Source organism: Zonotrichia albicollis, chromosome 30, assembly GCF_047830755.1.
Source record: "Zonotrichia albicollis isolate bZonAlb1 chromosome 30, bZonAlb1.hap1, whole genome shotgun sequence".
Lineage (NCBI taxonomy): Eukaryota > Metazoa > Chordata > Aves > Passeriformes > Passerellidae > Zonotrichia > Zonotrichia albicollis.
The window spans coordinates 6,113,235-6,138,573 of NC_133848.1; the positions used below are offsets into that span (position 1 = coordinate 6,113,235).

Here is a 25,339-nt window from a genome sequence, read left to right on the forward strand (position 1 = left end):
AAAAATTGGAATTTGCCAGGGATGGAAAAACAAAATAATTCCTGGGATTGTCACTTTTAAAGGGATTTTTTTGGGTCCTAAAAATCCATCAAGTTTGGACAAAGCCAGGAAATTTCCAGCTGGGAGGGAAAATTTGGGAAGGGAAAGGAGAATTCCTGATAAAATATGGATGGGGAGATGGAAAAAGTTGAATTTTTCAAAGGGGAAAGTGTCAAAAAAACGGGGAAAAAGGAAAATTTGGGGTGGAAAAAAGAGGATTTTTTGGGGAAAAAAAAGGGGAATGGGGATTTTTGGGATTTTTGGGATTTTTGGGATTTCAGGGCGCACCCACCGTCGGGATTTTGGGAATCTGCATCCTTGGGAATGGTGTAAAGGTCGTAGGTGCTGTTCTCCAGGTTGCTGGCTCGCTGTGGGGAGAAAAAAAGGGATTTTTTCAGGGTTCTGCCCCAAAAAAATAATGGATTTGAGGGATTTATTTCCCAAAAAAAACGGGATTTTAGGGATTTATTTCCCAAAAAAATAACAGATTTGAGGGATTTATTTCCTCAAAAAATCAGGGGTTTTGGGGATTTATTTCCCAAAAAAATAACAGATTTGAGGGATTTAATTCCCCCAAAAAATCAGGGCTTTGGGGGATTTATTTCCCCCAAAAAATCAGGGGTTTTGGGGATTTATTTCCCAAAAAAATCAGGGATTTGAGGGATTTATTTCCCAAAAAAAATCAGGGGTGTGGGGGATTTATTTCCCAAAAAAATAACAGATTTGAGGGATTTATTTCCCCCAAAAAATCAGGGGTTTGGGGGATTTATTTCCCAAAAAAATAACGGATTTGAGGGATTTATTTCCCAAAAAAATCAGAGGTTTTGGGGATTTATTTCCCCCAAAAAATCAGGGGTTTTGGGGATTTATTTCCCAAAAAAATAACAGATTTGAGGGATTTGTTTCCCAAAAAAAATCAGGGGTTTGGGGGATTTATTTCCCAAGAAAAATAACAGATTTGAGGGATTTATTTCCCAAAAAAATAACAGATTTGAGGGATTTATTTCCCCCAAAAAATCAGGGGTTTTGGGGATTTATTTCTCAAAAAAAAAACAGATTTGAGGGATTTATTTCCCAAAAAAATAAGGGGTATTGGGGATTTATTTCCCAAAAAAAATCAGGGGTTTTGGGGATTTATTTCCCAAAAATATCAGGGATTTTAGGGGATTTATTTCCCTAAAAAAATCAGGGGTTTTGGGGATTTATTTCCCAAAAAAATAACAGATTTGAGGGATTTATTTCCCAAAAAATCAGGGGTTTGGGGGATTTATTTCCCAAAAAAATCAGGGGTTTGGGGGATTTATTTCCCAAAAAAATAACAGATTTGAGGGATTTATTTCCCCCAAAAAGATCAGAGGTTTTGGGGATTTATTTCCCCCAAAAAATCAGGGGTTTTGGGGATTTATTTCCCAAAAAAATCAGGGGTTTGGGGGATTTATTTCCCAAAAAAATAACAGATTTGAGGGATTTATTTCCCCAAAAATCAGGGGTTTAGGGGATTTTTTTCCCCCAAAAAATCAGGGGTTTGGGGGATTTATTTCCCAAAAAATAACAGATTTGAGAGATTTATTTCCCCCAAAAAATCAGGGGTTTGAGGGATTTATTTCCCAAAAAAATCAGGGGTTTGGGGATTTATTTCCCAAAAAAATAATGGATTTGAGGGATTTATTTCCCCCAAAAAATCAGGGGTTTGGGGGATTTATTTCCCAAAAAAATAACAGATTTGAGGGATTTATTTCCCAAAAAAATCAGGGGTTTTGGGGATTTATTTCCCAAAAAAAATAACAGATTTGAGGGATTTATTTCCCCCAAAAAATCAGGGGTTTAAGGCATTTTCCCCCCCCAAAAAAAGTGGAATTTAAGGGATTTTTCCCCCCAAAAAACCCATGGAATTTAAGTGATTTTACCTCCAAAAAAACTGGAATTTAATGGGTTTCTTCCCCCAAAAAAAAGTGGAATTTAAGGGATTTTTCCCCCCCAAAACCTCATGGAATTTAAGCGACTTTTATCTCAAAAAATGTGGAATTTAATGGGTTTCTTCCCCCAAAAAAATGTGGAATTTAAGGGATTTTCCTCCCAAAAAAAGTGGAATTTAATGGGTTTCTTCCCCCAAAAAAATGTGGAATTTAAGGGATTTCCCCCCAAAAAAACCCATTGAATTTAAGGGATTTTTGCTCAGGAAAAAGAGGAATTTAAGGCATTTTCCCATTTAAAAAAAATGTGGGATTTCAGAGGTTTTTCCTCCCCAACCCCAAAAAAGTGGAATTTGAGGGATTGGGATTTTTCCTCCCAAAATAATCAGGGATTTGAGGGATTTCATCCCCAAAAAAATCAGAGATTTATGGGATTTTATTCCCAAAAAAATCAAGGATTTAAGGGATTTTTTCCCTTCCCAAAAAAAAATAAATTTGAGAGATTTCCTCCCTAAAAAAAACAGGAATTTGAGGGATTTTTCCCTCCAAAAAATCAGGAATTTGAGGGATTTTTCCCTCCAAAAAATCAGGAATTTGAGGGATTTCTTGCCCCAAAAAAAGCGGAATTTGAGGGATTTTTCCCTCCAAAAAATCAGGAATTTGAGGGATGTTTTTGCCCCAAAAAAGTGGAATTTGAGGGATTTTTCCCTCCAAAAAATCAGGAATTTGAGGGATTTTTTGCCCCAAAAAAGTGGAATTTGAGGGATTTTCCATCGGAACAAAGCGGGATTGCAGAGGATTCCCCAGAATTTGGGGATTTTGGGGATTTGGGGGATTTTTCCCCAAAAACTTTGGGATTTTGGGACTCACGGTGCAGAGCAGGACGGCGTTCTCAGCGGGGTTGTAGCTCATGCTGAACACCGGGAACTTGGAGCCGCTGGAATGGGGAAAAATTGGGAAAAATTGGGAATTTGGGGAATTTGGGATGGATTTGGGAATTTGGGAAACTTGGGGGTGTTTGGGATGGATTTTGGGAACTCCAGCCTGATTTTTCAGGATGGGTTTTGGGAATTTTTGGGATGGGTTTCGGGGGTATTTGGGGTGGATTTTGGGGATTTTTGGAACAGGTTTTAGGACAGATTTGGGATGGATTTGGGGGATTTTCGTGATGGATTTTGGGGTGGATTTCAGGGATTTTGGGGTGGATTTTAGGATGGATTTCAGGGATTTTTGGGATGGATTTCAGGGATTTTGGGGTGGATTTTGGGATGGATTTCAGGGATTTTTGGGGGGGATTTCAGGACAGGTTTTGGGATGGATTTCAGGGATTTTGGGGTGGATTTTAGGATGGATTTCAGGGATTTTGGGGTGGATTTTGGGGTGGATTTCAGGGATTTTGGGGTGGATTTTGGGATGGATTTCAGGGATTTTTGGGGGGGATTTCAGGACAGGTTTTGGGATGGATTTCAGGGATTTTGGGGTGGATTTTAGGATGGATTTCAGGGATTTTGGGGTGGATTTTGGGGTGGATTTCAGGGATTTTGGGGTGGATTTTGGGATGGATTTGAGGGATTTTGGGGTGGATTTTGGGGTGGATTTCAGGGATTTTGGGGTGGATTTTGGGGTGGATTTCAGGGATTTTGGGGTGGATTTTGGGGTGGATTTCAGGGATTTTTGGGGGGGATTTCAGGACAGGTTTTGGGATGGATTTCAGGGATTTTGGGGATTCTGGGGTGGATTTTGGGGCAGATTTCAGGGGTTTCAGGACACGTTTTGGGGGGGATTTTGGGGCGTATTTCAGGGATTTTTGGGATGAATTTTGGGATGAATTTCAGGGATTCTGGGGCAGATTTTGGGGCGGATTTTGGGGCGGATTTCAAGGGTTTTTGGGATGTGTTTTGGGGTGGATTTCGGGGATTCTGGGGTGGATTTTGGGGCGGATTTCAGCGATTTTTGGGATGAATTTTGGGGTGGATTTCAGGGATTTAGGGGCAGATTTCGGGGTGGATTTCAGGGATTTTTGGGCTGAATTTTGGGGTGGATTTCAGGGATTCTGGGGCGGATTTTGGGGCGGATTTCAGGGGTTCCAGGATGCGTTTTTGGGGCGGATTTAGGGGATTTTTGGGATGAATTTTGGGATGTATTTCAGGGATTCTGGGGCGGATTTTGGGGTGGATTTCAGGGATTCTGGGGTGGATTTTGGGGCGGATTTCAGGGATTTTGGGGGGGATTTTGGGGTGGCTTTCAGGGATTTTGGGGTGGATTTTGGGATGGATTTCGGGGATTTGGGGGTGGATTTTGGGATGGATTTCAGGGATTTTTGGGGGGGATTTCAGGACAGGTTTTGGGGTGGATTTCAGGGATTTTGGGGGGGATTTTGGGGTGGATTTCAGGGATTTTGGGGTGGATTTTGGGGATTTTTGGAACAGGTTTTAGGACAGATTTTGGGATGGATATGGGGGATTTTCGTGATGGCTTTTGGGGTGGATTTCAGGGATTTTGGGGTGGATTTCAGGGATTTTTGGGGGGGATTTTGGGGTGGATTTCAGGGATTTTGGGGCGGATTTTGGGATGGATTTCAGGGATTTTGGGGGGGATTTTGGGATGGATTTCAGGGATTTTGGGGTGGATTTTGGGAGGGATTTCAGGGATTTTGGGGTGGATTTTGGGAGGGATTTCAGGGATTTTGGGGTGGATTTCAGGGATTTTGGAGTGGATTTTGGGATGGATTTCAGGGATTTTGGGGCGGATTTTGGGATGGATTTCAGGGATTTTTGGGATGGATTTCAGGGATTTTGGGGTGGATTTTGGGGTGGCTCTCAGGGATTTTGGGGTGGATTTTAGGATGGATTTCAGGGATTTTTGGGGCGGATTTTGGGATGGATTTCAGGGATTTTTGGGATGGATTTCAGGGATTTTGGGGTGGATTTTGGGGTGGATTTTAGGATGGATTTCAGGGATTTTTGGGGGGGATTTTGGGGTGGATTTTGGGGTGGATTTCAGGGATTTTGGGGTGGATTTTGGATGGATTTCAGGTATTTTTGGGGGGGATTTCAGGACAGGTTTTGGATGGATTTCAGGGATTTTTGGGATGGATTTCAGGGATTTTGGGGTGAATTTTAGGATGGATTTCAGGGATTTTTGGGGGGGGATTTCAGGACAGGTTTTGGGATGGATTTCAGGGATTTAGGGGCGGATTTCGGGGTGGATTTCAGGGATTTAGGGGCGGATTTCGGGGTGGATTTCAGGGATTTTTAGGATGAATTTTGGGGTGGATTTCAGGGATTTTTGGGGTGAATTTTGGGGCGGGTTTCAGGGATCTTTGGGCTGAATTTCAGGGTGGATTTCAGGGATTCTGGGGCGGATTTTGGGGCGAATTTCAGGGATTTTTGGGCTGAATTTCGGGGTGGATCTCAGGGATTTAGGGGCGGATTTTGGGGTGGATTTCAGGGATTTTTGGGCTGAATTTTGGAGTGGATTTCAGGTATTTGTGGGCTGAATTTCAGGGATTCTGGGGTGGATTTTGGGGCAGATTCCGGGGATTTGGGGGCACCTGCGCAGCTGCATGACGGCCACGTCGCGGGAGCTGCCGAAGTCGAGCTGGCGCAGGAACCGGTCCTTGACGTAGAACAGAGAATTCCCGTGCACGGCCAGCGCCGGCCGCTCGCGCTCCAGCTTGAACACCAGCATGCCCCCGTCGTGCCCTGGGCGGGAAAAACACCGGGAAAAACACGGAATTACACCGGGAATTACAGGGAAAAACACCGGGAAAAACGCGGAATTACACCAGGAATTACACCGGGAAAAACACGGAATTACACTGGGAAAAACACTGGGAATTACACCGGGAATTACAGCTGGAAAAACACCCGAATTGCACTGGGAATTTGGGATGTAAATGGGGGAGTGAAAGGGGAATTGAACACCAGCATGCCCCCGTCGTGCCCTGGGCAGGGAAAAACACCGGGAAAAACATGGAATTACATCGGGAAAAATGCGGAATTACACCGGGAAAAACAAGGAATTACACCGGGAATTACACCGGGAAAAACACGGAATTACACCGGGAAAAACACCGGGAAAAACAACGGGAAAAACACGGAATTGCACCGGGAAAAACACCGGGAATAACGCAGAATTACACCGGGAAAAACACGGAATTACACCGGGAAAAACACCGGGAATTACAGGGAAAAACACCGGGAAAAACACGGAATTACACCGGGAAAAACGCGGAATTACACCGGGAATTTGGGATGTGAATGGAGGAGAGAAAGGGGAATTGAACACCAGCATGGCCCCGTCGTGCCCTGGGCCGGGAAAACACCGGGAAAAACACCGGGAAAAACACGGAATTGCACCGGGAAAAACACCGGGAAAAACACCGGGAAAAACATCGGGAAGTACAGGGAAAAACACGGAATTACACCGGGAAAAACACCAGGAAAAACACCAGGAATTACAGGGAAAAACACCTGGAATAACAGATGGAATTCCAGGGAAAAACACCCAGAATGGCAGCGGGAATTACACCCAGAATTCCAGGAAAAAACACCAGGAATTCTAAGGAAAAACACCCAGAACAACAGCGGGAGTTACACTGGGAATTCCAGGGAAAAACACCCGAATTACACTGGGAATTTGGGATGTGAATGGGCGAGAGAAAGGGGAATTGAACACCAGCATGCCCCCCCCAAGGGTGTCTCGGGATTCCCACCCGGAATTTTGGGAATTCCCACCCAGAATTTTGGGCGTTCCCATTGGGAATTCCCACCCGGAATTTCGGGCGTTCCCATTGGGATTTTTGGGATTCCCACCCGGAATTTCGGGCATTCCCACCGGGAATTTTGGGAATTCGGGCGCTCACCGGCAGCGAACAGGTTGAGGTTGGGATGCGCCGCCAGCACCCAGAACCGGTCGTGGTCGCGCCGGAACGTTTGGACCCCGGTCCTAAAGGAAGGGAAAAAGGGGGAAAAATCCCTGGAATTCCGGCAAACCCTGGAATTCCCGGCATTCCCAGGAATTCCCGACATTCCCAGGAATTCCCAACATTCCCTGGAATTCCTGAAATTCCCAAAAAACGGCCCCGACCGCTTGGACATGTCCCAGACGCGGATGCTCTTGTCCTCGGAGTTGCTCAGGATCAGCTCCTGGCGCGGGTGGAAAACGGCGCAGGAAACGTTGTTGTAGTGGCCCCGGCACGTGTCCACCTCCCAGGCCTTGGATTCTGGGGAAAAACGGGGAAAATCCAGGGAAAAACGGGAAAAAACCATGGGGAAATGGGAAAAAAATCATGGGGAAATGGGGAAAAAATCATGGGGAAATGGGGAAAAATCCCATAGAAATGGGAAAAGAACCCCCAGAAATCAAGGAACCAGCCCAGCACGTGGCCACCTCCCAGGCCTTGGATTCTGGGGGAAATCCAGGGAAAAATGGGAAAAAATCATGGGGAAATGGGAAAAAAATCATGGGGAAAAATCCCAAAGTAATGGGAAAAACAAGGGGAAAATGGGAAAAAACATCCTAGAAAGGGAGAAACCAGCCCAGCACGTGGCCACCTCCCAGGCCTTGGATTCTGGGGAAAACGGGGAAAATCCATGGAAAAATGGGAAAAAAGCATGGGGAAATGGGAAAAAATCATGGAGAAATGGGAAAAAATCATGGGGAGATAGGAAAAAAACATCAGGGAAATGGGAAAAACAGCAGAAGAATGGGGAAAAAACATCCTAGAAAGAGAAAAACCAGCCCGGCACGTGTCCACCTCCCAGGCCTTGGATTCTGCGGGAAAATCCAGGGAAAACAGGAAAAAATCATGGAAAAATGGGAAAAAACCAGGGGGAAATAGGAAAAATCCCAGGGAAACAGGGAAAAAACATCAGGGAAATGAGGAAAAATCCCAAAGTAATGGGAAAAGAACCCCCCAGAAACCAAGAAACCAGCCCAGCACACATCCACCTCCCAGGCCTTGGATTCTGCAGGAAAAATGGGGAAAATCCATGGAAAAATGGGAAAAAACCATGGGGAAATGGGAAAAAAACACGGGGAAATGCAGAAAAATCCCAAAGTAATGGGAAAAACAAGGGGAAAATGGGAAAAAACATCCTAGAAAGGGAGAAACCAGCCCGGCACGTGTCCACCTCCCAGGCCTTGGATTCTGGGGAAAAATCCATGGAAAAATGGGAAAAAATCATGGGGAAATGGGAAAAAATCATGGGGAAATGCAGAACAATCCCAAAGTAATGGGAAAAACAAGCGAAAAATGGGAAAAAATCCCATAGAAATGGGAAAAGAACCCCCAGAAATCAAGGAACCAGCCCGGCACGTGTGCACCTCCCAGGCCTTGGATTCTGGGGAAAAACGGGGAAAATCCAGGGAAAAATGGGAAAAAACACTGAGAAATGGGAAAAAAACCATGGAGAAACGGGAAAAAATCTCGGGGAAAAATCCCAAAGTAATGGGATTTTCCCCATTTTTTCCCCGTTTTTTCCCAGTTTCTTCCCAGTTTTTTTCCCCCATTTTTCCCCATTTTTTCCCCGTTTTTTCCCAGTTTCTTCCCCATTTTTTCCCCATTTTTTTCCCATTTTTTCCCCGTTTTTTCCCATTTTCTTCCCCGGTTTTTTCCCCCATTTTTCCCCCATTTTTCCCCCATTTTTCCCTCACCGTTCATCCTCCAGATCTTGACCTGGCGGTCGTCGGCCCCGGACACGATGAGGGGCATGGACGGGTGGAAGGCGGCCCAGTTCACACCGCGGTCATGGCCCTGGAAAAGTGGGAAACATCCAGGGAAAAATACGGGAATCAGAGAATAAACCCAGGGAAAAATTCAGGAAAAATCCAGGGAAAAATCCCGGGAATCAGGGGAAAATCCAGGGAAAAACCCAGAGGAAATCCAGGGAAAATCCAGGGAAAAATCCCGGGAATCAGGGAAAAAATCCAGGGAAAAATCAGGGAAAAATCCAGAGAAAAATCCGGGGGAAAATCCAGGGGGAAATCCAGGGAAAAATGCAGGGAAAAATGCAGGGAAAAATGCAGGGAAAAATGCAGGGAAAAAGGGATGGGAATGAGGGAAAACTCAGGGGAAAATCCGGGGGAAAATCCGGGGGAAATCCAGGGAAAAATGCAGGGAAAAATGCAGGGGGAAATCCAGGAGAAAATCCAGGAAAAATCCAGGAAAAATCCAGGAAAAATCCAGGGGAAATCCAGGGGAAATACAGGGAAAATACAGGGGAAAATCCAGGGGAAAATCCAGAGAAAAATCCAGGGAAAAATCCAGGGGGAAATCCAGGGAAAAATCCAGGGAAAATCCAGGGAAAATCCAGGGAAAATCCAGGGAAAAATCCAGGGAAAAATCCAGAGAAAAATCCGGGGAAAAATCCGGGGAAAAAGGGATGGGAATGAGGGAAAAGTCAGGGGAAAATCCAGGGAGAATCCAGGGGGAAATCCGGGGAAAAAGGGATGGGAATGAGGGAAAAGTGAGGGGAAATCCAGGAGAAAATCCAGGAGAAAATCCAGGGAAAAATCCACAGAAAAATCCTGGGAATCAGGGAAAATATCCAGGGAAAAATTCAGGGAAAAATCCAGGGGAAAATCCAGAAAAAACCTGGGGGAAAATCCAGGGGGAAATCAGGGAAAAATCCAGGGAAATCCAGGGGAAAAATCAGGGGAAAATCCAGGGAAAATCCAGGAGAAAATCCGGGGGAAAATCCAGGGAAAAAGGGATGGGAATGAGGGAAAATCCAGGGGAAAATCCAGGGAAAAATCCCGGGAATCAGGGAAAAAATCCAGGGGAAAATCCAGGGAAAATACAGGGGAAAAGGGATGAGAATGAGGGAAAAGTGACGGGAAATCCAGGAGAAAATCCAGGGAAAAATCCGGGGAAAAATCTGGAGAAAAAGGGATGGGAATGAGGGAAAAGTCAGGGGAAAATCCAGGGAGAATCCAGGGGGAAATCCGGGGAAAAAGGGATGGGAATAAATGAAAATTCAGGGAAAAACCCAGGGGAAAATCCAGGGAAAAAGGGATGGGAATGAGGGAAAATCCAGGGGAAATCCAGGAGAAAATCCAGGGAAAATCCAGGGGAAATCCAGGGGAAATCCAGGGGAAAATCCAGGGGAAAAGGGATGAGAATGAAGGAAAAGTCAGGGGAAATCCAGGGGGGAATCCAGGCAAAAATCCAGGGAAAAATCCCGGGAATCAGGGAAGAAATCCAGGGGAAAATCCAGGGGAAAAGGGATGGGAATGAGGGAAAAATGAGGGGAAATCCAGGAGAAAATCCAGGGAAAAATCCAGGAGAAAATCCAGGGAAAAATCCAGGGAAAAATCCGCAGAAAAATCCCGGGAATCAGGGGAAATATCCAGGGAAAAATCCGGGGGAAAATCCAGGGAAAAATGGATAAGAATGAGGGAAAAGTCAGGGGAAAATCCAGGGGGAAATCCAGGGGAAAAATCCAGGGAAAAATCCAGGGAAAAAGGGATGGGAATGAGGGAAAAGTGAGGGGAAATCCAGGAGAAAATCCACAGAAAAATCCTGGGAATCAGGGAAAATATCCAAGGAAAAATTCAGGGAAAAATCCAGGGAAAAAGGGATGGGAATGAGGGAAAATCCAGCAGAAATCCAGGAGAAAATCCAGGGAAAAAGGGATGAGAATGAGGGAAAAGTCAGGGGAAAATCCAGGGGGAAATCCAGGGGAAAATCCAGGGAAAAATCCAGGGAAAAAGGGATGGGAATGAGGGAAAACTCAGGGGAAAATCCAGCAGAAATCCAGGAGAAAATCCAGGGAAAAATCCACAGAAAAATCCCGGGAATCAGGGAAAATATCCAGGGAAAAATTCAGGGAAAAATCCAGGGGAAAATCCGGGGGAAAATCCGGGGGAAAAGGGATGGGAATGAGGGAAAATCCAGGGGAAAATCCAGGAGAAAATCCAGGGAAAAATCCACAGAAAAATCCTGGGAATCAGGGAAAAATCCAGGGGAAAAATCCAGGGGGAATCAGGGAAGAAATCCAGGGAAAAATCCAGGGAAAAATCCAGGGGAAAAATCCAGGGAAAAGGGATGGGAATGAGGGAAAATCCAGGGGAAATCCAGGGAAAATCGAGGGGAAAGCCAGGGGAAAATCCAGGGGAAAATCCAGGGAAAAAGGGATGGGAATGAGGGGGAATCCAAGCAAAACAGGAGGAATAGGGGAAAAAATCCGGGAGAAACGAAAGGAAAAGGGGAAAATCCCCAGGAATGGGGGAAAAAATGGGAAAATCCTTCTGGAATCCCTTCGCAGGACAGGGATTGGAGCGGGAAGGGATTTTCATGGATTCCCCATGGATTTCCAATGGATTTTCCATGGATTGGACTTCCCGCAGATTTCCTGCCATTTCCCACAGATCCCCCATGGATTTCCCACAGAATTCCCGTGGATTTCCCCCAGAATTCCGGTGGATTTTGGGATCACCACACCTCGAGCACGTGTTTGACGACGGCGTCGGTGGTGCCGAACAGGTCGACGCCGGTGATGCCGCGCACGTCCGACTCCACAGCGCCGGGGGAAAGGTTCTTCTTGCGCAGCCCTGGCAGGGAAAACGAGGGAAAACCCGGGATAAATCCAGGGGAAAATGCTGGAAAAATCCCGGAAAAATCCCAGAAAAATTCTGGGAAAAATACCGGGGAAAATCACAGAAAAATTCTGGGAAAAATCCCAGGAAAATTATGAATAAATCCAAGAAGAATCCAGAGAAAAGTGCCGAAAAAATCCTGGAAAAATCCCAGGGAAAATCCAGGGAAAAATCCCAGAAAAATTCCTGGAAAAATCTGGCATAAATCCAGGGGAAAAATGCTGGAAAAATCCCAGGAAAAATTCTGGGAAAAATCCCAGGGAAAATCCCGAGAAAATCCTGGGAAAAATCCCGAGAAAATCCTGGAAAAATCCCGGAAAAATCCCAGAAAAATCCTGGAAAAATCCCAGAAAAATCTTGGAAAAACCCTGGGGAAAATTCAGGCAAAATCATGAATAAATCCAGGAGAAACCCAGGGAAAAATCCAGGGAAAATCATGAATAAATCCAGCAAAAATCCTGGAAAAACCCTGGGAAAAATCCAGTGAAAAGTCCAGGGGAAAATCCCAGGGAATATCCCGGGAAAATGCAGGAAAAAATCAGGGAAAAATCCAAGATAAATCAAGCAAAAATTCACGGAAAAATCCAGGAAAAATCCTGGGAAAATCACGGATAAATCCCAGGAACAATCCCGGGAAAAATCCAGGAAAAATCCAGGGAAACCTCACACTCTGGTCCATCCCACACCCATTCCCATTTTCCCACGGATTTTTCCCATTTTTCTCACCGGAGATGTCCCACACCCATTCCCACTCCCGTTTTTTCCCATTTTCCCATGGATTTTTCCCATTTTTCCCGGTTTCCTCACCAGAAATGTCCCACACCCTGACGGTCTGGTCCATCCCATTCCCAGTTTTTCCCATTTTTCCCATTTTCTCACCAGAAATGTCCCACACCCTCACGCTCTGGTCCATCCCATTCCCACTCCCATTTTCCCACGGATTTTTCCCATTTTTCCCAGTTTTCTCCCAGGATATATCCCACACCTTCACACTTTGGTCCATCCCATTCCTATTCCCAGTTCTTCCCAGTTTTCCACGGGTTTTTCCCATTTTTCTCAATGGAGATTTGCCACACCCATTCCCACTCACGTTTTTTCCCAGTTTTCCATGTTTTTCCATGGATTTTTCCCAGTTTTCCCATGAATTTTTGCCATTTTTCCCGGTTTCCTCACCAGAAATGTCCCACACCCTCACAGTCTGGTCCATCCCATTCCCATTCCCATTTTCCCATGGATTTTCCATGGATTTTTCCATTTTTTTCCCATTTTCCTCACCAGAAATGTCCCACACCCATTCCCACTCCCGTTTTTTCCCATTTTTCCATGGATTTTTCCCATTTTCCTCACCAGAAATGTCCCACACCCTCACACTCTGGTCCATCCCACACCCATTCCCATTTTCCCATGGATTTTCCATGGATTTTTCCCATTTTTCCCGGTTTTCTCACCAGAAATGTCCCACACCCTCACGCTCTGGTCCATCCCATTCCCATTCCCATTTTCCCATGGATTTTCCATGGATTTTCCCATTTTTCCCAGTTTTCTCACCAGAAATGTCCCACACCCTGACGGTCTGGTCCATCCCATTCCCAGTTTTTCCCATTTTCCCATGGATTTTTCCCATTTTTCCCGGTTTTCTCACCAGAAATGTCCCACATCCATTCCCACTCCCGTTTTTTCCCATTTTTCCCATTTTTCCCATTTTCCTCACCAGAAATGTCCCACACCCTGACAGTCTGGTCCATCCCATTCCCATTCCCATTTTCCCATGGATTTTTCCCGTTTTTCCCATTTTCCTCATCGGAAATGTCCCACACCCTGACGGTCTGGTCCATCCCATTCCCGTTTTTTCCCATTTTTCCATGGATTTTTCCCATTTTTCCCGATTTCCTCACCAGAAATGTCCCACACCCTGACGGTCTGGTCCAGGCTGGCCGACACCACCAGGTCCTCGCTGGGGTGGAACTGAGCGCACATCACGTAGTGGTTGTGCCCCGTCAGCACGCTGGGATGGGAGGGAAAATTCCATGGTAAATCAGGGAAAAATTCAGAGAAAATCAGGGAAAAATTCAGGGAAAATCCTGGGAAAATCAGGGAAAAATCCCGGGAAAAATCCCGGGAAAATCAGGGAAAAATCCCGGGAAAAATCCCAGAAAAATCTGGGAAAAATTCAGGGAAAATCAGGGAAAAATCCTGGGAAAATCAGGGAAAAATTCAGGGAAAAATCCCGGGAAAATCAGGGAAAAATTCAGGGGAAAATCCCGGAAAAATCCCGGGAAAATCAGGGAAAAATCCCGGGAAAATCAGGGAAAAATTCAGGGAAAAATCCTGGGAAAAATCCCGGGAAAATCAGGGAAAAATTCAGGGAAAAATTCAGGGAAAATCAGGGAAAAATCCTGGGAAAAATCCCGGGAAAAATCCCGGGAAAAATCCCAGGAAAATCAGGGAAAAATTCAGGGAAAAATCCCAGAAAAATCCCGAGAAAAATCCCGGGAAAATCAGGGAAAAATTCAGGGAAAAATCCGGGGAAAATCAGGGAAAAATTCAGGGAAAAAATCCCGGAAAAATCCTGGGAAAATCAGGGAAAAATTCAGGGAAAAATCCCGGGAAAATCAGGGAAAAATTCAGGGGAAAATCCCGGAAAAATCCCGGGAAAATCAGGGAAAAATCCCGGGAAAATCAGGGAAAAATTCAGGGAAAAATCCTGGGAAAAATCCCGGGAAAATCAGGGAAAAATTCAGGGAAAAATTCAGGGAAAATCAGGGAAAAATCCTGGGAAAATCCCGGGAAAAATCCCGGGAAAAATCCCAGGAAAATCAGGGAAAAATTCAGGGAAAAATCCCGGAAAAATCCTGGGAAAAATCCCGGGAAAAATCCCGGCAAAAATCCGGGGAAAATCCTGGGAAAAATCCCAGACAAATCCCAGGAACAATCCCGGGAAAACTCCACGGAAAATGGAATTCCTTGGAAATTCCACGGACAGAATTCCATGGAAATCACAGGAAAAACGGGACATGATTCCATGGAAATCACGGGAAAAACCAGGACAGGATTCCAAAGAAATCCCAGAATATCCCAGGGAAGGATTTATCCCAAAATCCCAGGAACCCCAGAATCTCAGGGAATCCCAGAAAACCCCAAGGAATTCCAGAGAAGAACTGATCCCAGAAAATCCCAAAAAACCCCAGAAAATCCCAAAAAAACCCCAGAAAATCCCAAAAAAACCCAGAAAATCCCAGGGAAGAACTGATCCCAGAAAATCCAAAAAAAATCCCAGAAAATCCCCAAAAAATCCCAGAAAATCCCAGGGAATTCCAGAAATCCCAGGAACCCCAAAATCCCACAAATCCCAGGGAATGTTTTATCCCAGAAAATCCCAGGGAATTCCAGAGAAGAACTGATCCCAGAAAATCCCAAAAAATCCCAGAAAATCCCAAAAAAAAACCCAGAAAATCCCAGGGAATTCCAGAAATCCCAGGAACCCCAGAATCCCACAAATCCCAGGGAATGTTTTATCCCAGAAAATCCCAGAAATCCCAGAAAATCCCAGAAATCCCAGAAAATCCTAGAAAATCCCTGGAATCCTGACCAGACGCAGGTGCGGCTCTGCCAGTTCCACACCCGGATGGTTTGGTCGTCGGAGGCGCTCAGGATCCACGGATATTCCTGGAAAAACGGGAAAATTAAAAAATTACTTAAAAAATCTGGGAATGGGGGCCTGGAGGGAATCCCGGGAATTGGTCCCAGGAATTCATTCCCAAGAGAAAATTCCAGGAATTATTCCTTGGAAATTGATTCCCACTGGAGATTCTCCCACTGAAAAATCCCAACTGGAGATTCCCAGGAATTCCCAGAGGGAGAACAGAATTCCCAGGAAAACCCAGAAAATTCCCCGAGAAATCCCCAAAAAATCCTCCAAAATTCCCAAAAACCTCTCTGAAATTCCCAGAAAACCCTCAGAATTCCCAGAACTTTAAAATTCCCAGAAATCCCCAGAATTCCCAGGAGAACCCTGGAATTCCCAGAACCCCAGAACTCCCAGAAAAATCCCCAAAAATTCCCAGAAAAATCCCCGAAAAAATCCCAGAAATTCCCAAAAGCCTCTCTGAAATTCCCAGAAAACCCTGAAAATTCCCAGAACTCGAAAATTCCCAGAAATTCCCCAGAAATCCCCAAAATCCCTGAGATAACCCCCAGAATTCCCAGGATAACCCTGCATTCCCAGAACCCCCAGAAAACCCCAGAAAATTACCAGAAAACCCCAGAAATTCCCAAAAACATCTCTGAAATTCCCAGAAAACCCTCGGAATTCCCAGAAATTCCCAAAATTCCAGAGATAACCCCCAGAATTCCCAGGATAACCCTGCATTCCCAGAACCCCAGAACTCCCAGAAAATTCCCAGAGAAATCCCCGAAAAATCCCCAAAAAAATCCCAGAAATTCCCGAAAACCTCTGTGAAATTCCCAGAAAACCCTCAGAATTCCCAGAAAATTCCCAAAATTCCCAAAAATTCCCAAAAATCCCCATTTCTCACGTGGTGGAAGAAGGTGGTGCGGATGTAGTCCAGGTGGCCCAGCAGGGTGAAGAGGCAGCGCCGCAGTTTGTAATTCCACACCTGCAATTCCAGAGGGAAAATTCCATGGAAAATTCAAATTCCCGGAATTCCAAACCCAGATCCACCCCAGGGCAGCGGCAGCGCAGAATTCCCGGTTTTTTTCTGGGATTTTTCCCCAGATTTTCCCATTTTAATCTGATTTTTAATCCCGGGTTTCTCGCTGTTGTCCCTCGGTCCCAATTCCCAAATTTTATTCCCAAAAATTCTGAGCGGGGGAGGAGCCCAGGGATCATCCCAGGCTCTGGGTTTTTGGGGGAAAATTCAGAAAAAAATGAGAAAAAATACAGAAAAAATGAGGGGAAATGGAGGGGAAAAATGGGAAAAAGATGGAGACAAAAATAGGAAAAAAAAAAGAGGAAAAATATGAGAAAAAAACATGGGAAAAAAAAACAGGAAAAAAACAGAGGAAATAACCATGGGCAAAAAACATGGGGTGAAATAGGGGAAAAATAAGGGAAAAATAAAGGAAAAAATTGAAAGAAAAATGGGAAGAAAACGAGGGGGAAAAATGGGGTGAAAATAGGGAAAAAATGGGGGGAAAAATATGGGGAAAATGAGAAGAAAATGGGAAGAAAATGAGGGGAAAAATAGGGGGAAAATATGAGAGAAAATGGGGAAAAAAGCAGAAAAAATGAGAAGAAAAAGAGGAGAAAAACAGGAAAAATGGGGAAAAATAAGGAGAAAAAAACAGGGGAACAATGGCAGGGAAATGGGAAAAAATAAGGGAAAAACTGAAAGAAAAATGGGAAGAAAATGAGAGGGAAAATGGGGCAAAAATGGGAGAAAATGGGGAAGAAAATGGGGAAGAAAAGCCAAAAAATGAAGAAAAAATGGGGAAAAAAGAGTAGAAAATGGGAAGAAAATGAGGGGAAAAATGGGGGAAATATGGGAGAAAATGGGGAAAAAGAGGGGGAAAATGGGGAAAAAATAAGGAGAAAAAAACCAGAGGAACAATGGGGGGGAAATGGGGAAAATTGGGAAAAAATAAGGGAAAAAATTGAAATAAAAAGTGGAAAAAAATGAGGGGGAAAAATGGGGAGAAAATGGGGAAAAAAATTGAAAGAAAATGTGGGGAGAAAATGGCGAAAAATGGGGAAAAATGGGGGAAAAAGGGAAAAAATGGGAAAAAAATGAGGAGAAAAATGGGGGAAAATATGGGGGAAAATGAGGAAAAAAAAGAGAGGAAAAATGGGGGGGAAATATGGGGGAAAAAAGGGAAAAAATGGGAAAAAATGAGGGGAAAATGGGGGAAAACATGGGGGAAAATGAGGAAAAAAAGAGGGGAAAAATGGGGGAAAATTAGGAAAAATGGGGAAGAAAATTGAAAGAAAATGGGGAAAAATGGGGAAAATAATGGGGGAAAATGGGGAAGAACACGTGGGGAGAAAATGGGAATAAATGGGGGGAAAATGAGGGAGAAATATGGGAGAAAATGGGGGGAAAAAGGGGAAAAAATGGGAAAAAATGAGGGGAAAAAAAGGGAAAAAATGGGAAAAAAAGAGGGGGAAAATTAGGAAAAATGGGGGAAAAATATGGGAGAAAATGGGAAAAAAAAAGAGAGGAAAAATGGGGGAAAATCAGGAAAAATGGGGATAAAATAAGGAGAAAAAACAGGGAAAAAATGAAGAGAATAATGGGAAAAAAAAGGAAAATTGGGAATTTTCACCTTGATTTTGTAATCGTCCCCCCCAGACACGAAGAGCGGCTGCTGCTTGTGGAAGTCGATGCCTCGCACCGGCCCTGGGATGGAATAAAAACCTTGGAATTCCTCTGGAATTCTTCATCCCAAATTTCAGCAATTCTCCCCGGAAATTCCAGATTTTTCCCCAAATTTTTTGGAATTTTTTCCCCAATTTTTTGGGAATTTTCCCCCATTTTTTCCCCGTTTTTTCCCCATTTTTTCCCCTGTTTTTTTCTATTTTTCCCCCATTTTTTCCATTTTTTCCCCACTTTTTTCCCCATTTTTTCCCTGTTTTTCCCCCATTATTCCCCCATTTTTTCCATTTTTTCCCGTTTTCCCCCCATTTTTCCCCATTTTCCCCCCGTTTTTCCCCTATTTTTCCCCTTTTTCTCCCATTTTTTTCCCCCGTTTTTCCTCCATTTTTCCCCTGTTTTTTTCCATTTTTTCCCCGTTTTTCCCCAATTTTTTCCATTTTTTCCTCGCTTTTTTCCCCAATTTTTTCCCCAATTTTTCCATTTTCCCCCCATTTTTTCCCCCGTTTTTTCCCCATTTTTCCCCATTTTTCCCCCGTTTTTCCCCCCCATTTTTTCCCCATTTTTTTCCATTTTCCCCCCATTTTCTCCCCATTTTTTCCCTGTTTTTTTTCCATTTTTTCCCTGTTTTTCCCCATTTTTTTCCCATTTTCCCCCAATTTTTTCCCTGTTTTTCCCCCGTTTTTTCCCCCATTTTTTCCCCTTTTTTCCCATTTTTTCCCCCATTCTTTCCCTCATTTTTTTTCCATTTTTCCCCAATTTTTTCCATTTTCCCATTTTTTTCCCTGTTTTTCCCCATTTTTCCCCCGCTTTTTTCCCCATTTTTCCCCGTTTTTTTCCCATTTTTTCCCTGTTTTTTCCCCATTTTTTTCCATTTCCCCCCATTTTTTCCCCATTTTCCCCCCATTTTTTCCCTGCTTTTTTCCATTTTTCCCTATTTTTCCCTCTGTTTTCTCCCATTTTTTCCCCGTTTTTTCCCCATTTCCCCCATTTTTCCCCAATTTTTTCCCCATTTTTTCCCCTGTTTTCCCCATTTTTCCCCATTTTTCCCCATTTTCCCCCCGCTTTACCATCGTGCTCGTCGAACTTGTCGATGAGGGTGCACATGCGATAGTCCCAGAGCTGGATGACGCCGTTGTGGAGGCTGCTCAGCACCCAAGGGCGCTTGGGGTGGAACGACAGCCCTGCAACAAAAGGGGAAAATGGGAAATGTGGGGAAATAACTGGGAATAAAGCTGGGAAAGGGTGGGAAAAAATGGGAAATAAAGCTGGGAAAGGGTGGGGAATGGATGGGAAATAAAGCCGGGAAAAGGGTGGGAAAAAATGGGAAATAAAGCTGGGAAAATGCGGGGAATGGATGGGAAAAACCCTGGGAAAAGGGTGAAAAAAAACTGGAAAAAAATGGAAAAAAAATGGAAAAAACCTGGGGAAAAGTGGGAAATAAAGCTGGGAAAAGGGTGGGGAAAAATGGGAAATAAAGCTGGGAAAATGCAGGGAATGGATGGGGAAAACCCTGGGAAAAGGGTGAGAAAAAACTGGGAAAAAAACTGGAAAAAAAATGGAAAAAACCTGGGGAAAAGTGGGAAATAAAGCTGGGAAAGGGGTGGGAAAAAATGGGAAAAAAACTGGGAAAACCCTGGGAAAAGGGTGAGAAAAAACTGGGGAAAAAAACTGAAAAAAACTGGGAAAAACCTGGGAAAACCCTGGGGAAGTGTGGGAAATAAACCCGGGGAAAAGTGGGAAATAAAGCTGGGAAAGGGGTGGGAAAACCTGGGAAATAAAGCTGGGAAAAGGCGGGGAATGGATGGGAAAAACCCTGGGAAAAGGGTGAGAAAAAACTGGGAAAAAAAATGGAAAAAACTGGGAAAAACCTGGGAAAACCCTGGGGAAGTGTGGGAAATAAACCTGGGAAAAATGCAGGAAATAAACCTGGGAAAGGGGTGGGAAAAAATGGAAAAAAAACCTGGAAAAGGTGGAGAACAGATGGCAAAAAACCTGGGAAAAGGGCGAGAAAAAACTGGAAAAAAAAACTGGAAAAAACTGGGAAAACCCTGGGAAAGTGTGGGAAATAAACCTGGGGAAAAGTGGGAAATAAAGCTGGGAAAGGGGTGGGAAAAAATGGGAAAAACGCAGGAAATAAACCGGGAAAAGGAGGAGGAAAGGGGTGGGAAAAAATGGGAAAAAAACTGGGAAAAGGGCGAGAAAAAACTGGAAAAAAATGGAAAAAACCTGGGGAAAAGTGGGAAATAAAGCTGGGAAAGGGTGGGGAATGGATGGGAAAAACCCTGGGAAAAGGGTGAGAAAAAACTGGGAAAAAAATGGAAAAAACTGGGAAAAACCTGGGAAAACCCTGGGGAAGTGTGGGAAATAAACCTGGGGAAAAATGGGAAATAAAGCTGGGAAAGGGTGGGAAAAAATGGGAAATAAAGCTGGGAAAGGGTGGGGAATGGATGGGAAAAACCCCGGGAAAAGGGTGAGAAAAAACTGGGAAAAAAAATGGAAAAAACTGGGAAAAAAAATTGAAAAAACTGGGAAAAACCTGGGAAAACCCTGGGGAAGTGTGGGAAATAAACCTGGGGAAAAGTGGGAAATAAAGCTGGGAAAAGGGTGGGGAAAAATGGGAAATAAAGCTGGGAAAATGCGGGGAATGGATGGGAAAAACCCTGGGAAAAGGGTGAGAAAAAACTGGGGAAAAAAATGGAAAAAAAAATGGAAAAAACATGGGGAAAAATGGGAAATAAAGCTGGGAAAAGGGTGGGGAAAAATGGGAAAAACGGAGGAAATAAACCGGGAAAAGGAGGAGGAAAGGGGTGGGAAAAATGGGAAAAAAAACTGGAAAAAAAATGGAAAAAACCTGGGGAAAAGTGGGAAATAAAGCTGGGAAAAGGGTGGGGAAAAATGGGAAATAAAGCTGGGAAAATGCGGGGAATGGATGGGAAAAACCCTGGGAAAAGAGTGAGAAAAAAATGGAAAAAAAATGGAAAAAACCTTGGGAAAAGTGGGAAATAAAGCCGGGAAAAGGGTGGGAAAAAATGGGAAATAAAGCTGGGAAAAGGTGGGGAATGGATGGGAAAAACCCTGGGAAAAGGGTGAGAAAAAACTGGGAAAAAAAACTGGAAAAAACTGGGAAAAACCTGGGGAAGTGTGGGAAACAAACCTGGGAAAAATGCAGGAAATAAACCTGGGAAAGAGTGAGGAAAGGGGTGGAAAAAAATGGAAAAAAAAACTTGGAAAAGGTGGAGAATGGATGGCAAAAAACCTGCAAAAAGGGCGAGAAAAAACTGGAAAAAAAAACTGGAAAAAATTGGGAAAACCCTGGGAAAGTGTGGGAAATAAACCTGGGGAAAAGTGGGAAATAAAGCTGGGAAAAGGGTGGGAAAACCTGGGAAAAACGCAGGAAATAAACCGGGAAAAGGAGGAGGAAAGGGGTGGGAAAAAATGGGAAAAAACCTGGGAAAAGGGTGAGAAAAAACTGGAAAAAATTGGAAAAAACCTGGGAAAAAAACTGGGAAAGTGTGGGAAATAAACCTGGGAATAAACCTGGGAAAACCCAGGAAAAGCGTGGGGAAAAAATCCTGGGAAAAACCTGGAAAAGGGCTGGGAAAGGATGGGGAAAAACCTGGAAAAACCTGGGAAATAAAACTGGGAAAGGGTGGGAAAAACTCTGGGGAAAACCTGGGAAAAAAGTGGGAAAAAAACCTGGGAAAAAGCCGGGGAAGGGCTGGGAAAGGATGGGGAAAAACCTGGGAAAAGGGTGAGAAAAACCTGGGAAAAACGCAGGAAATAAACCTGGAAAGGGATGAGGAAGGGAGTGGGAAAAAATGGGAAAAAAAAAGGGAAAACCCTGGGAAAAGGGTGGGAAATAAACCTGGGAAAATCCTGGGAAAAACCCGGGAAATAAACCTGGGAAAAAGTGACAAACCCGGGAAAGGTGGGAAATAAACCTGGGAAACGAAATTAACCTGAGAAAAGAGTGGGAAATAAACGTGGGAAAACCCTGGGAAATAAACCTGGGAAAACATTGGGAAAATCTTGGGAAATAAACCTTGGAAAACCCGGGATCAAACCCCAAATTCCCCCGGGATCAAACCCCAAATCCCCCTGAATAAAACCCCAAATTCCCTCGGGATCAGACCCCAAATCCCCCCGGGATCAAACCCCAAATTCCCTCAGGATCAGACCCCAAATCCCCCCAGGATCAGACCCCAAATCCCCCCAGGATCAGACCCCAAATTCCTCCAGGATCGGACCCCAGATCCCCCTGAATAAAACCCCAAATCCCCCCGGGATCAGACCCCAAATTCCCCAAGATCAGACCCCAAATCCCCCCGGGATCAGACCCCAAATTCCCCAAGATCAGACCCCAAATCCCCCCAGGATCAGACCCCAAATCCCCCTGAATAAAACCCCAAATTCCTCAGGATCAGACCCCAAATCCCCCCAGGATCAGACCCCAAATCCCCCTGAATAAAACCCCAAATTCCTCAGGATCAGACCCCAAATCCCCCTGAATAAAATCCCAAATTCCTCCAGGATAAAATCCCAAATCCCCCAAGATCAAACCCCAAATCCTCCAGGATCAGACCCCAAATCCCCCCAGGATCAGACCCCAAATCCCCCCGGGATCAGACCCCAAATTCCTCCAGGATAAAACCCCAAATCCCCCTGAATAAAACCCCAAATCCCCCCAGGATCAAACTCCAAATCCCCCTGGATCAGACCCCAAATTCCCCCTGAATAAAACCCCAAATCCCTCCAGGATCAAACCCCAAATTCTCCGGGATCAAACCCCAAATCCCCCCTGTATCAGACCCCAAATCCCCCCGGGATCAAACCCCAAATCCCCCCTGTATCAGACCCCAAATCCCCCCGGGATCAAACCCCAAATTCCCATGGATAAAACCCCAAATCGCCCCCGTTCCCCCGTCCCCTCCATTCCCCCTCCAGCCGCTCCCGGCCCTCCCTCCATAACGGACTCGCACCTTCCCCCATAGTTCCGCCTCCCCACGCCCGCACCCCGCTCTATCCCAGTTTATCCCAGTTTATCCCAGTTTTTCCCGGTTCTATCCCGTTTTTATCCCGGTTTTTCACCTTTCACCCGCGCGGATTTGGTCTCGAATTTGGTCAACATGGTCCCAACCCGGCCCGGCCTCAGCCCGGAACCTCCACGTCGGCACCGCGGGACCGCCCCGGAAGCGACACCGCTGCTTCCTCCTTCTTGCGTCACTTCCGCCGGATGCCGGAAGTGGGAGGCGGAAGTGGAGGTGCCGCGGGCGGTGATGGCGGCGGGGCCGGGCCGGGATTTAACGGGAATATCCCGGAGTTCCACGGGAACGGCCCGGAGTTCCATGGGGATGCTCCGAGCGCTGCTCGTGGCCGCGCTGGCGGCGGGTGAGGCCTGAGGGGAGCGGGGAGGGGCGGCCCGGGGGGCGCTTTTGGGGTCCCCGTGTCCCTTCTGGGGTCCCCGTTCCCCTTTTGGGGTCCCCGTGTCCCTCGCTGATCCCGCTTTCCCCGGCCCATTCCCGGTCCCTGATCCCAGCCCATTCCCAGTCTCTAATCCCGCTTTTCCCAGCCCCATTCCCAGGTTTTATCCCATTTTTTCCCATTTTCCAGGTTCCTGCCAGGGGAACTCAGTTCACAGGAAGATTTACATCTCCCTGAACCACACCGCGCCCTGCGTGCGCCTGCTCAACGCCACGCACCAGATCGGCTGCCAGTGTGAGAAATCCTGGGAATTTCTGGGAATTTTTGGGAATTTGGGAATGCTGGGGGTGTGAGGGAGCCGCCCTGCCAGTGTGAGATCAACGGGAATTTGGGAATTTTTGGGAATTTGGGAATGTTGGGGTGGCTGAGGGAGCCTCGGGGTGATGCTGCAGGGTCAGAGCCCCTCAGGTCTCTGCCTTGGGTTTTGTGGGAATTTTGGGAATTCTGAGGGGACAAATCCCAAATTTCCACCCCAAATCTCCCCCTCACTCCTCTCCCTTGCTATTCCATGGAAATCCATGGGTTTCTGTGGGAATTTTGGGAATTCTGAGGGAACAATTCCCATATTTTCACCTCACAACTTTTCCCTAAATCCTTCACCTCCTTCCCATCTTTTCCAGAGATTTTTGGGAATTCTGAGGGGACAAATCCCAAATTTCCACCCCAAATCTCCCCCTCACTCTTCTCCCTTGCTATTCCATGGAAACTCATGGATTTTTTGTGGGAATTTTGGGAACCCATGGATTTTCGTGGGAATTTTGGGAATTCTGAGGGCAACAATTCCACATTTTCGCTCTACGGCTTTTCCCTAAATCTCTCAGGTCTCTGGCTTGGTTTTTGTGGGAATTTTGGGAATTCTGAGGGGACAAATCCCAAATTTCCACCCCAAATCTCTCCCTCACTCCTCTCCCCTGCTTTTCCATGGAAAACCTCAGGATTTTGTGTAATTCCCTGGAATTCTGAGGGGACAAATCCCACATTTTCACTCTGTGGCTCTTCCCTAAATCTCTCAGGTCTCTGCCTTGGTTTTTGTGGGAATTTTGGGAATTCTGAGGGGACAAATCCCAAATTTCCACCCCAAATCTCCCCCTCACTCCTCTCCTCAGCTATTCCATGGGAATCCATGGATTTTTCCTGGGAATTTTGGGAAACCCATGGATTTTCAGTGGGAATTTTGGGAACCCATGGATTTTTTGGTGGGAATTTTGGGAAACCCATGGATTTTCAGTGGGAATTTTGGGAAACCATGGATTTTTTGGTGGGAATTTTGGGAACCCATGGATTTTTTGTGGGAATTTTGGGAACCCTGTGGATTTTTCCTGGGAATTTTGGGAATTCCATGGATTTTTCCTGGGAATGTTGGGAACCCATGGATTTTTCCTGGGAATTTTGGGAATTCTGAGGGGACAATTCCCACATTTCCACCCCACACCTCTTCCCCTCAACCCCTCATCCCCCTGCCCTGCTATTCCATGGAAACCCATGGATTTTTCCTGGGAATTTTGGGAACCCATGGATTTTTTGTGGGAATTTTGGGAACCCGTGGATTTTTCCTGGGAATGTTTGGAAACCTGTGGATTTTCAGTGGGAATTTTGGGAACCCATGGATTTTTTGTGGGAATTTTGGGAACCCATGGATTTTCTGTGGGAATTTTGGGAAACCCATGGATTTTTCCTGGGAATTTTGGGAACCCATGGATTTTTGGTGGGAATTTTGGGAACCCATGGATTTTCAGTGGGAATTTTGTGAAACCCGTGGATTTTTGGTGGGAATTTTGGGCATCCATGGATTTTTCCTGGGAATTTTGGGAACCCTGTGGATTTTTTTGTGGGAATTTTGGGAAACCATGGATTTTTCCTGGGAATTTTGGGAACCCTGTGGATTTTCAGTGGGAATTTTGGGATCCCATGGATTTTCAGTGGGAATGTTGGGGAACCCATGGATTTTTTGGTGGGAATTTTGGGAAACCC

General features: G+C 45.3%; 2 protein-coding genes across 8 annotated transcripts in view; one reads left to right on the forward strand and one right to left on the reverse strand.

The window, feature by feature from the left end:
- The window catches only part of COPA (COPI coat complex subunit alpha), a 59,296-nt gene extending 36,188 nt beyond the window's left edge, over positions 1-23,108 (reverse strand). The window contains exons 1-13 of one of the 2 annotated variants that reach the window (XM_074529742.1): positions 22,976-23,108; positions 18,955-19,068; positions 17,838-17,911; positions 16,091-16,171; positions 15,145-15,221; positions 13,451-13,560; positions 11,401-11,510; positions 8,613-8,712; positions 7,044-7,179; positions 6,820-6,902; positions 5,506-5,656; positions 2,823-2,889; positions 332-407 (exon numbers count right to left, since the gene is read on the reverse strand). In XM_074529742.1, coding sequence (XP_074385843.1) covers positions 332-407; positions 2,823-2,889; positions 5,506-5,656; positions 6,820-6,902; positions 7,044-7,179; positions 8,613-8,712; positions 11,401-11,510; positions 13,451-13,560; positions 15,145-15,221; positions 16,091-16,171; positions 17,838-17,911; positions 18,955-19,068; positions 22,976-23,015 — 1,219 coding nt within the window. In that variant the 5' untranslated portion in view covers positions 23,016-23,108. Of the gene's footprint in view, positions 1-331; positions 408-2,822; positions 2,890-5,505; positions 5,657-6,819; positions 6,903-7,043; positions 7,180-8,612; positions 8,713-11,400; positions 11,511-12,728; positions 12,778-13,450; positions 13,561-15,144; positions 15,222-16,090; positions 16,172-17,837; positions 17,912-18,954; positions 19,069-22,975 lie in introns of those variants that run through there. The other variant, XM_074529743.1, reaches the window with a different exon arrangement.
- Positions 22,999-25,339, forward strand: part of NCSTN (nicastrin) — a 51,597-nt gene continuing 49,256 nt past the window's right edge. For 5 of the 6 annotated variants that reach the window (XM_074529745.1, XM_074529744.1, XM_074529747.1 and 2 more), the window contains exons 1-2: positions 22,999-23,275; positions 23,498-23,602. In XM_074529745.1, coding sequence (XP_074385846.1) covers positions 23,014-23,275; positions 23,498-23,602 — 367 coding nt within the window. In that variant the 5' untranslated portion in view covers positions 22,999-23,013. The remainder of the gene's footprint in view (positions 23,276-23,497; positions 23,603-25,339) is intronic. The other variant, XM_074529749.1, reaches the window with a different exon arrangement.